This window comes from Lycium barbarum, chromosome 5 (assembly GCF_019175385.1).
Source record: "Lycium barbarum isolate Lr01 chromosome 5, ASM1917538v2, whole genome shotgun sequence".
In the NCBI taxonomy this organism is placed as follows: domain Eukaryota; kingdom Viridiplantae; phylum Streptophyta; class Magnoliopsida; order Solanales; family Solanaceae; genus Lycium; species Lycium barbarum.
Genome location: NC_083341.1, coordinates 6,573,846 through 6,586,160, shown reverse-complemented (window position 1 = coordinate 6,586,160; position 12,315 = coordinate 6,573,846). Strand labels below are relative to the sequence as shown.

The window sequence follows — 12,315 nt, the reverse complement described above, 5'->3', positions numbered from 1 at the left end:
AGAAAATCATTTATCTTATTTCTCCTTTTTTTTTTTGGATTTTTCCTCATTTAAAAACTAATGTTCTATATTAAAAAAAAACCAAAACATTAATTACTTAATTATGCCTCTTAATTCTCTTACTCTCTTCCTCTTCTATTCGTTACTTGTATTAATAGAGGGAAAAAAATGAAAAGTTATGAAGGCAATTAAGAATAGTAGTAAATGGAAGACAATGAAGAGTCGTAGCAAAGAGCCATCTTGCATTTTTTTCACTCGACAGGGAGTGTTAATGATCTTTTTTTCTTATTTTTTTTCTTTATTATATTACTTTTTCAGTTCATTCTCCTTTTTATGCTCTTTTTTTAAAAAAAAAAAACTTTCTCTTATTTTTGTTTGAATTAGCCATTCTTTCCGTTGAAAAGAAAAATCTTCCCAGATTATTTTTATGAAAATTAGTGCACTTATAATACTAATTTTATTACAATGATCAGTTAATGCATTCAATATGATGCACGTAATACTACTTTTATTACAATTAACTAATAAATTTGTCCGCGTATCACGCGGTTATTAAAAAATAGTATTCAAACATTACTAAATAATTATTGTCAGTTTTTCTAGCTAATAAGATTAATCTTCACTCATTGATTAATTTTATTTTTTCTCTACTCTTCAATTGTTATTTGTCATTTTAGTTATATTTTAAAGGTTGAACCAAATGGAAAAAAAGAAAATTAGGTCAAAAAATTTAATATCAAATAAACGATCGTCGTTAGTTTTGACTCCCCCATCTTTCATCTCTCACAAGAATCGTATGTGGCTTGTCAAAGGCATACAATTTTAACCCACCAACTTAATAATTTTCTTAAGATTTCTAATAAATATTTTTAAGTTATAAATTTTTTTCACAATTTTAGGAATTTAATTAAGAAAATAAATTTATTCGATCATGTTCTGATTATCTTCTATACATTTTTTGAAATCCCATTTTTTTTCTTTTTGTTATTTTTCTTGATAAACTGTCATTTTTTTTCTTTTTGTTATTTTTCTTGATAAACTGTCATTTTTTTTTCTTGTCATTTTCTCTATTATTTTCCATCTTATTGTGTTTCTCTTTTGTAATCAGTGGCGGATGGAGCTCTATAACTTGGGGTTCAATGAACCCAAACTTTCATTGCGGGGTATAAATTTATGTGTAAAAATTTACTAAAATTACAATAAATAGTAGATATGAACCCATAACTTTACAAATATAATGGTTTAGTAATAAAAATTTAAGATGTTAAACCCCTAAAACTTGAATCTTAAGAGCTATGGCTCAGCTGCTTCGCGTATTACACCGTATTGCCCGAAGGGAGATCCGCCTCTGCTTGTAATCCCACTCGTCTTCGTATTCATTGCAACATTATTTTTTGGCCTTTTCCTTTCCACACTTTCTTTTCATTTCTATACCTTTGCTTATTCAATTCCTCCCGAAATCAATACCTATTATGTTATATTTTCTTAATAGCTAATTCATTTCTTGTATTTTTTTTTCAAATAGTAAGCTCAAAAGATTTAGACCTAATAAATGATACTAATATTCTATGAAAATTTAAAACTTTGAAGACGTTTATGAACAATAAAAAACAAAATACTTGAGGACGGTAATTTTTCATATCTGTAATTAAGTAACTTTCTTATGAATTAAATTGCATTCTATGAACTACAAACTAATTTACATTCTTGTGTTCTATTATGCTTACTAAAAGTTGATCCACATGCGGATGGATATACACATACTTTCTTAAGTAGCATACACGTATGTGATGACTTTTTTCCGGTACTTCCACTTTCGTAAAACTCTAGTTAGACACATAAAAAGTTATTTAACCTCGCCGATAAAGGAAAAAAATCAGAAGAAATTAAGAATTAACTAAGCAAATGAAAACTTTAGATATATGAATTGAAGAAGGAAAACCATATGTTGACATAAGGTAATCAAATTCTTTAAAAAGTAAAAAAATTAACGTTTAATATAAGAAGGGAAAAAACTATATTATTGTTAATATAAGGTAATCAAATTCTTTAAAAAAAAAATACAAAAGGAAAGAAAGAGGAAAATCGAAATCATTTTTTTAAACATGCAAATTTGATTTGCTACAATCGCCCAAAATTGTACAACAAAAATACATGAAGCACCAAGCATACATGAAGGAAAACTAAAATTTTAACAACATAAACATGAAGGAAAACATAGACATATCAAAAACAGGAAAACTGAAAGAAAACTTACTTCAAAGGTAGAGAATAATTTACATGGGTCAAAACATGCATATTTATTCGGATGGAAATGCTATATTATTGGTGTGATTTTTAGGTGCCCACATTAAATAGTTGGAGGTTATGAATATAAAAGGCTTGGGAGTTATGAATATTATTAGTACTAATTAAAAGTAGAATTTATGAAGATAAAGTGGTGTGAGTTATGGAGATGACTTTTTAAAATTAAATAATTAATAAAATAAGGGAAAAAATCAAAAAAAGGAGAAAAAAGATAAATAAGAATGGTGGTCATAGAGAGGTGCCACATCACCTTGTTTATACCTAGCTTTATATTATATATAGATTAGTGTATTCAATACTGATTTTATGACCATCACCCGACATATGTTACTCTTTTCATTTGTTTTGTATTACTCATAAGTTACAATTGTATTGGTTACCATAAATACAAAAACATATCTAATTCATTGCAAAAAAAATCTCTTCTTTTTCATTTATCATTTTCATTCCTCTCCTCATTCCAAAATCTCTGCACAAAAAGTTCCCTCTTTTCCTTTTCCTTTTTTCCCAGCATGGGTGCTTTTTTTGCCCCTCTTTTTCTTTTTCGTACTCCTATCTAATTCTTCTATACAACCGATATTGTGGTGAGCTTTTTCATGTATTAGTTGATTTCGTTTTGAAAATACAAAAAATATATACTCTTCTTAGGTGAACAAAAATGGTTGTAAAACAAGGTAAAAGCCTTTTTAGGAGTTTTTTTTTGTGATGCACATTGTTGTAGAATCTCTTTTGGTGTAGGTTGATTCGGAGGGTAAATTCACCGGACAGTGAAAATTACAAAACAAAGGTAATAGTCTTTCGAGGTATTTTTTCGTGATGCATATTGTTGTAGATTCTTTTTTATTATCTTTATTGTGTTTGCTTTTAAAATGATTTTGAGTTTCTGATAGGTGATGACAACATTAAAGCTTTGTACTCACTCCTCAAGAGCTCGATAAAAAGGTGGTATATATATATGTGTGTTGTTACTCTTTTACTCTGTTCCAAACCTAATATTTATAGTGCTAATTCATAGTTAGTAACTTTGCCTTTTGTTAGGCCTAAAATGTCTATTTAAATTTTAGGGGTGATTGTACTAAATTCAAATTGCGTTTCATTATCTTTTCATTGCTTATAAAAGGAAAAGAGAGAGAAAGAGAGAATTGAGAAAATATGATTATCTCTGAATGTTCCCCAAACAAATGATAACTTTAAAAATATATGATTATTTTCCTATGCATACACATACAATTGAAAAAGTGGGAACCACAAAAAGGACTTAACTTCCTCAAAATCTGCTATAGGATTTTTTTATGGTGTTTTAAAGAGGTCTCGCCAATTTCTACATAAAAACGAATAAATGTGTATTAGGGTTTACAACATATAATATGTTTTCTTAAATATTTAAATATCTAACTTTTATTCTTAAAATTAGATTGTAAATCCATAACAAATGTTTCAAAATTATTTTTATTGGACAAAAAGAATGATAAAAAATTTGACACGGTTTGAGCTTTCTAAATTTATTAGTAGAAGGAATTCGTTACTTGATTATTTTACAAAAGAATATTAGTTTCTGAATTTATTTGAGGAATTTAAGGTCATAAATAAGAGAGAGATAAGAAAAGAAGAAAAAACAGAGAAGAATTCGTAAAAGTATAATAAAAAAAAATCAAGTGACAAAAGGTGGGAATTAGAAAATAATTTGAAAATAAAGATGTAAAGTAAATTAAGACGGAAATTATAGGGAAAATATAAGAAAAGAAGGATAAATAAAAGAAAAGGAACAAATCTGCAAAAAGAATTCCAAAAATATCAAGAAGATAATGAGAATATCAAATAATTTTTTATCGGGTTTTCTTTATTTCAAAAATTAGAAAAAGTCTCTCTTTTTTCTTTTTTTCCATAAGTAAGGAGAGATAAATGCAACTCTTGGATATAAATTCATTAAGTTTCTAAATTGTGAAAAAGTACGTTTTTATCTTAATATTTACTAGATTTAAAAAAAAATTAAGATGAGCGGGCCAAAATGTGTAGAATTTCAAGTGAAAGAAACAAACTAAATAAATTTTGACACTATTTATTATATAAAAATAATTGTGAAACATATGTCATTTAATCTCCAAGTATTAGAAAAAGGGCCAGAGATTATGTTGATGATATTACCGCACGAAGCATAAGTTTACTAGCTGTGAGTAAGTGTACCCTCAGTCCTTGCATGTCTAAGTGTTGAATGTAGAATTCACTGGTACTGAATATGATATCTTTGCATTTATTTTTTACACTTGGTGACATAACTTCGAAAGAGATTGTTTATGATCATAGTTACTTAAAGTGATGGAAATATTGAAATAACGACAACCAACTTTTTTCGGGATTTGACATCATATTGGAAAAAAATATGAACAATTGTGATTAAAAAAATGGCCAATGCACCGCGCGTAGCGCGGGCATATTTACTGAGTCCGAAGCCTAAAGGGTATAAAAATACACGGTATAAACTAAAAGGGCGTAGCCAAAAATTTACAGACCAAAACGGGTATAACGTGGAACAGTCCACGTTATACCCCAAATTTTTTTTCCATTGTCAAAATGATCACGGAAAAATTAAAAAAAAAATTAAAAGGTATAACGTGGACTGATCTACGTTATACCTTTCATTAATTTTTTCCCCAGCGTTTTACAAATAGTTTGTAAGATGTTGCCTCTATTTAAATCATATTCGGCTGCGTTTTTAATAAAAAAAATTTATTGATTTTTTAAATTTTTAAAGCATATAGTTAATTTCAGTGATTAACTCAAATAAATATTTTAACACATGCAATAATTAAATATGTGTTATATATGCGAATAGAAATAAAAAATAAAATATAAGTTAAATAAACGTCACACATTAACTGTAGTAAATGTTAAATTACATACTAACTATTAAATGGCACAAGACATGCTATATATTCTTGGAAGATTACATAAGGAAACAACAATCGTACAACTTAAGAAAAAAACATAAAAACCAACAAGCAACAACAACTATTGATTTCTGTCGGGGCAGCGATTCTTGTTATGACCTGTTTTCTTGCACGTACTACACTTTCTAGCCATGCGAGCAGGAGCTATATCCATTTCATTCCTCTTTCTAGTTGTAGTCCGCACTCCTGAAGTTCGCTCGTATTCAGTGTTTGCAATTAAACTGAAGGGAGAAGGTGGTCAATATGCCTCATCACCCAACGGTGAAAATTTTCCACTGTACGTTTGCTTGTAAAACCTACAACTGTAGTACTTGCTAACATAGGTCTTTGGTTGAATTCCGCGGATATCACAAAATTTAATTGCATGTGAACATGGCATATGGTAGTTTCTCCACTTCCCACACAAACACTTTTTCCCTTCGGCAGAGACTTTATGGATATTTTCGCTCTTACCTTCGTGTGCAAATGTCAGAATCTCAAAGACCCCTTCAGTTGTATTGTATTGCTGCATGTCAGTATGCTTTAGGGACCTCTCCCAGTATTCATCAAACTTCTTTTCAACAGCGCGCGGCCAAAATTTTTTATCCGCAATCAACAAATCAGCAAGGGTGCTTCTCTCAACAAACCGATCAACAAGATTTTTAAACGTATAACGGACCATGGCAGTAACGGGCAATCTATGAGCTTTCTTCAATAAATCGTTGTAAGACTCGGAGACATTCGTTGTCATAGCTCCCCACCTATGATCGTTGTCCTTATGCAATGTCCATTTCTCCTTCGGGAGAGATTTTAACCACAGATACGCTGGAGGTGACATTGTTTTGATCTGTTCCATCCTCATTTTATATTTCTTCATCTGGTGCTCTGTAGCCGCCAACCACATTAGCTTCTCAAGGTCACTGCTGAGGAACTTTTTATTGAAGTTGTTTTTCAAATGCCGAACGCAAAACCTATGGTGTGTGAATGGTGGTTGTAACCAATCATGTGTTTGGACACATTGCAAGATGCCCTGATGACGGTCAGAAATAAGTCCAATTCTGTCACGACCAATATGTCTCCACAACAACATAAGGAACCATGTCTAGGACTCAAAGCTCTCATGTGCAACAATAGCATATGCAAGTGGAAAAATGTTATTGTTCGCATCAATTCCAACAGCAATTAGCAGTTTCATCTCATACTTACCGTACAGATGAGTACCGTCTATTGAGATGACAGGCCTGCAACTTTTGAATCCATCGATGCTTGGTTTATAAGCCCAGACAGAAATTTGAAAATGTGTTCACTTTGCATTGTAGTTGATTGGTGCTCCCACTCAACAACGGTCCACAGATTGAAATATTTTAAGGCAGCCATGTATTGGGGCAATGTCTTGAAAGAGGTTTCAAAATCACCAAATACCATTTCAATAGCTTTCTTACGCCTCTTTTGTGCTTTTCTATAACTAGGAGTAAACGTATGCAATCCTTTTATTTTTTTGCTGAACTGACTTAATACTGATGTATGGATCGCCCATAATATATGGTATCAACGTAGTAGCAATTAGGTGACTGTTCAAATTGGAATGATCCTTTCTGTAATCATCCGTGAGACAACTGTAGTGGAGAACCGCAGGTCTTAGTACATTAGGACGTTGATGACGAGGCACTTGCACAGTAGGAGGCTCAACATACTCTGCCGGTGGTGTATAATTGGGAGCGAAACTCAACATCATCCCCAGAGAGACAACAACCATGGACTCTGTATCAATAAAATTTTTTTATTAAAAACACAGCCGAATATGATTTAAATAGAGGTAACGTCTTACAAACTATTTGTAAAACGCTGGGGAAAAATTAATGAAAGGTATAACGTGGACTGATCCATGTTATACCTTTTAATTTATTTTTTTTAATTTTTCCGTGATCGTTCTGACAATGGAAAAAAAATTTGGGGTATAACGTGGACTGCTCCACGTTATACCCGTTTTGGTCTGTAAATTTTTTATTATCCCCTTTTGATTTATACCGTGTATTTTTATACCCTTTAGGCTCCGGACTCCATATTTACTAGTTGATTCTAATTATCGTGTTATTTATAAGCTTCCCCTTGGGGATAGCCCTTATGTCAGAGCAAAATATGCACAGGTTTGTTACAATTAAAGATGTTGCTATGTATACTGTATTAATATCTTTTTTCATAAACTCATTCTGAGAATTTTAAGGATGTTTTATTCTAATTATTAGTACGAATCATATGGAGTTGATTACTTATAATGGTCACTCAATTTGCCGCAACACATACTTCAGATTAGATTTGTGTCAATTCTTCCATTCACATAATGTCCTTGTCAATCAAACTTTCTCTCTTCTTACCGGAGCTACTCTTTGCAGCTCAATCTTTCATTTAAAAAATAAAACTATTGAAAATGATGTATTAAAGTCGCTTTTTATAATTTTGTAGCAAAAGATCCATTCAATTATAGAAAATGGGGTAACAAAAGTCACTTTTCTTTGCTTTATAACAAAATTACATACTCTTAGCCAGAAAATATATTTCAGGTAATAATTTAATGATATGGTATACAATGTTTAAAAGCCAAAAAAAAAAATGTAAAACCAACCATTTTAGACTATCCGACCCATAAACTTGACCCACCTTACCCTTTCTTGTCTTACAAAGACTAGAAAATTAATTTGTAAATAGAGACGGATTCAGAATTTAAAGTTTATGAGTTTCAACAGTGATATCAAGTTAATATACGATAATAACTGAGTTCACAGCCATATATTTATATATATTCAATGAAGTTTTTAATATGGATACAGGATTTGAGCAGAAACTAGTGCGTTCGCATAAACCTGTAATCGGCCCATGTTTATAGAATATACAGTTCCCTTGACACCCACAATTAAGTTGACAAGCCCAAGCATAGATGGATTTCAAATTCTTTATAGATTAATAATTAACATTTAGAGGTTTCAAGTTGTAGACTTTAAATGACAAAATGAAAAATGGCCCATATTTCTAATATTACCCGAAATGACCCTTAAACATTATTATACATTTTTATACAAGTTGATACATTATCTACAGTAAGTGTATAATGTTGTGTAACATTCTATATCGTGTGTATAAACACTGTTGCAGAAAAAAGTTAGCTATGCGGATGTAATTAAAAATATGGCTCCGTGGATGCAATACTTTATGCTGGATTGTATATTATTGGGATTACCCCATTTTAAATCTCAACAGAATTTGAAATCAACAAATCCAAATGCATTTGTTTAGGCATCTTTGTAACAATGATTCTTGTTTTTCTTATGTCAATTTCAGCTGGTTGAGAAAGATCCAGAAGGTGCTATAGTTCTATTTTGGAAGGCAATAAATGCTGGAGATAGAGTAGATAGTGCTTTGAAAGATATGGCAGTAGTAATGAAACAACAAGATAAAGCTGAAGAGGCCATTGAAGCTATTAAGTCCTTTAGATATCGATGCTCCAAACAGACACAGGAATCATTGGACAATGTCCTTATCGACTTATACAAGGTGCATAAACAAAACTCCCCTGTTAATATTTTTCAACTTTAAACTTGTTATTTTATCATAAATGATATGCTTTTATAATTATAGGAATGTCATAATATGTTTAGGTTACAAGTTCAAAAGATACTTTTGGTACATGCTAACAATCTTAAATGAGTGATGAAAGACAAGTCGGTTGAACATGAGTTATTTTAGAGGCGAATCCAGGATTTGAGGTTTATGGTTCTAGATTCTAGTCCTTTAGAGCTATTGGATTCTAAATTGTATATTAAATGAATTTTTAAGGCAAATACATAATTTTGACAAATATTATTGAGTTCTGGCAAACTCGTAGGTAAACAGTACATCCATCCCAAAATTTGGTTTATAAGTATCATCAATTATGCCTAATGTGAACGATATTCGTCAAACTTTTCTGTTAAGATTCTCACGTTGATTGGGGTACGGACTGCAGTCTCGTTGTATGATTTTGAAGGTTTTAGGCAATTCTCATTTCATTAGTCTTTAAAAATATTAATTGTTTAGTATGAGAGGCAGATCCATCCATATTTTTGATATATCCAATGCTGAGCTCCTATATTATGCTATTTACATTCCAGGTGTCCAGTTCTAGACATGCATGACTGTTAGTATATCCTAGTGAGGGTATACGTTAGTCTCCTTATATGATGTTGAGCAACCCTCACCTCATGAAATAGTTTTTTGAATTGTGTTATACCTCAACATCCATTCTCCTTATGCTTTCTTGTATGGGGTTCCTTGGTTGGGTCAAAACACCAATGTTTTAAAGCATACTCCTTTAGAAAGATGCAGGGCTTTAAATTTACCAATATACTTATAAGTGAATTGATGAATGTGACAGAAAAGTGGAAAAATAGAGGAGCAGATAGAATTGTTGAAGGAAAAGCTACGAATGATATACCAAGGAGAAGCATTCAATGGTAAACCTACTAAGACTGCTCGCTCTCATGGAAAGAAGTTCCAAGTTACCATCAAGCAAGAGACCTCCAGGATACTGGTACCTACTCCTTTCATTTTTCAAACTACTAGCTGTTGCTAAATTAGAAAAGCTCCTTAACTAATTTGTCTTATTATTAATATAAGTGCCTTATCTAGTTCTAGTGCTCTTTGGTTGTTGTCTCTCTTGAATAGAGGTGAAATCACCCTGCTATTCTTTTTTCAACTGGTAGGATGTTCTATCAATCACTTAAGTACTGCGTGTCTCAATTAATTCATCGATCACTTGTTATAACTTTACGTACCAAAACTTGCTCAAATAAGAACAAATCACCTTTAAATGTATTTTTTCTCCCTAAATAATTTGAACTTTAGTCTCCAAAATGCCATTTGACCCATCTTCTCTCTCATATTATGTACTTTCAAAACTTCACAACTACTACAGCCAGCAAACAGATGTCGATTTAGGGACGGTTCGGTGGGTTCAACTGGATCCATTTTTTTCAGCTCAACCACGTGTGTATAAGCAAAAAAAAAAAAAAAAAAGTTCAAATGTGTGTATATATACGATCATACTTATTTGAATTCACTAACTCTAAATTTTGAATTTGCCTCTGCCAACAAACTCAGCCCCTAGGCTCTTCCTCTCTCATAGTTTGCTCTCTCAAGGCTCCATTCGGGTGTCAATCGACACCCCTTCGTTGGAATATTACACTGTATAGATAAGGAAAAAAAGTTTATGATATATACTATTTGTTGAATCCTCTTAGTTTTTTCTTTCTTTTACTTTTTAGATATTTTGACTTCCCCTATGAAAATTCTGCCTCTGCCACCGAATCCACAGCCAGTTGCTTCCTCCCCTGCAGACTTATTTTCTCTTGCTGTTCTTTCAAGGCTTCACCACCAATATTCCTCCACAACTTCAAGTTCTTTATCTTATTAGTGATCAGCTTTGACAATGAATGCTAATTAATGTTGGACATCATGTTGCTATTTGAGCTTTTAACAGTTCTCAACATGAATTAATATGCAGGGCAACTTAGGATGGGCATACATGCAACAAACAAACTATGCAGCTGCTGAAGTTGTTTATCACAAAGCTCAGCAAATTGACCCTGATGCCTACAAAGCCAGCAATCTATGCCTATGTCTTATAAAATTAGCCCGATTTAATGAAGCAAGAACGGTTCTTGAAGACATTTTACAAGGTGTACTCCCCGGTTCAGATGATCCTAAGTCGAAAACTCGTGCTATGGAGTTGTTGAAGGAGTTGGAATCATTCAAATTTGCTTCATCTAATTCTTCACAATTAATATTAGAAGATGTGTTTATTGAGGGTCTTGATCAGTTGATGAACCAAATGGTCCCATTTCGATCGAGACGACTTCCCATTTTTGAAGAGATATCAGCATACAGAGATCAATTGGCTTGTTGATCTCTTTAATAACCTTTTTTCCTTTGAAAATGTTGTGTAAAATCATACTTGTTATAGGCACTTGAGTTGAGTATAGAGTAGTTGTTCTCGGGGTGAGAGAGTAGATGCACATAATTTTTTAGGCACGGGGTTTTTATTGTAACAATTTGAAAGTCTTAGTGCAGTGTTCCTTTGTACTCCTAAGGGGTGGGTGGTAGTGGTTTTTTTGTTCGAGCTTTGTTTTTTTTTTTTTTTTTGTTTGTTACCTATTGTGGGTCCAGATTAATGTGGATTTATAAGGCTGATTAAAAGGAAAAGTGCTAACCTAACAGTATTTTTTCTTGCATTGGAGACCTCTAGTCAATCCTTGGTGGTATTTGAGTTTAACTTACACTGACAGTGGAATAAACTTTTATTGGCGGTAAATGGTCATCTTACCATTTTAAGATAAAGATAAAGAATTGGCGGAGGCCACTAATGTTCTTTCAAGGCTTCACCACCAATATTCCTCCACAACTTCAAGTTCTTTATCTTACCATTTATTGGCGGTAAATGGTCAATCTATGATTGCTGTGTAAGAATTACTTGTAATTGGAACTTACGTGATCAGATAAAAAGAATTGGTTGCATTAGTGTGTGTTAATTTATTTTTTTCTGATTCACCTCACCATTTTACAATTGATTCATTTCTGATTGTGTTAAAAAGAATGAGCTCTTTGGTACGTTCAAAAGAAACATGAAATGAAATAATGTCCATCTTTCTCTTCAACAAAAATACTCTCCTTATTTCCATTCATGCACAAATATTCATCTTTGGTGTGATAAAAAAAAAAATCCATCTTTAGAATCTCTTTTGATAAAAAAAAAAAATCCATCTTTAGAATCTCTTTTTCCCATTGATTCAATTTAATTCCTTTTTTATTCTTCTTTTTTTTCAGGAGAATTCAGAGGAAATTAAAGTGATTAGGCAAGAGAAGTTGGGAACACTAAATCTCAGTCTGTTTCAATTTGTTCCATTTTTCACTTGTTGACTTGTCAATTTGACCAACACTCCGAGTTAATTCTCACATAAATTAGTTCATTATTAAACGAAGAAGAAGGGCAAATTCCTCAAATGATCACATAACTATAAATTTTTTGTGTCAAAGTCATATAATTTTGTTT

The 12,315-nt window shown here is 31.8% G+C and overlaps 1 protein-coding gene across 1 annotated transcript; it reads left to right on the top strand.

Annotated features, from left to right (window-relative positions):
• The first annotated feature begins 6,819 nt into the window (after positions 1-6,819).
• LOC132639138 (protein SULFUR DEFICIENCY-INDUCED 1-like) lies at positions 6,820-11,679 on the top strand. Its single transcript, XM_060355624.1, has 5 exons — positions 6,820-6,869; positions 7,285-7,381; positions 8,571-8,783; positions 9,643-9,798; positions 10,771-11,679. The coding sequence occupies exons 1-5, from the start codon at positions 6,820-6,822 to the stop codon at positions 11,170-11,172; spliced, it is 918 nt and encodes a 305-aa protein (XP_060211607.1). The 3' UTR covers positions 11,173-11,679.
• The last annotated feature ends 636 nt before the right edge of the window (positions 11,680-12,315 follow it).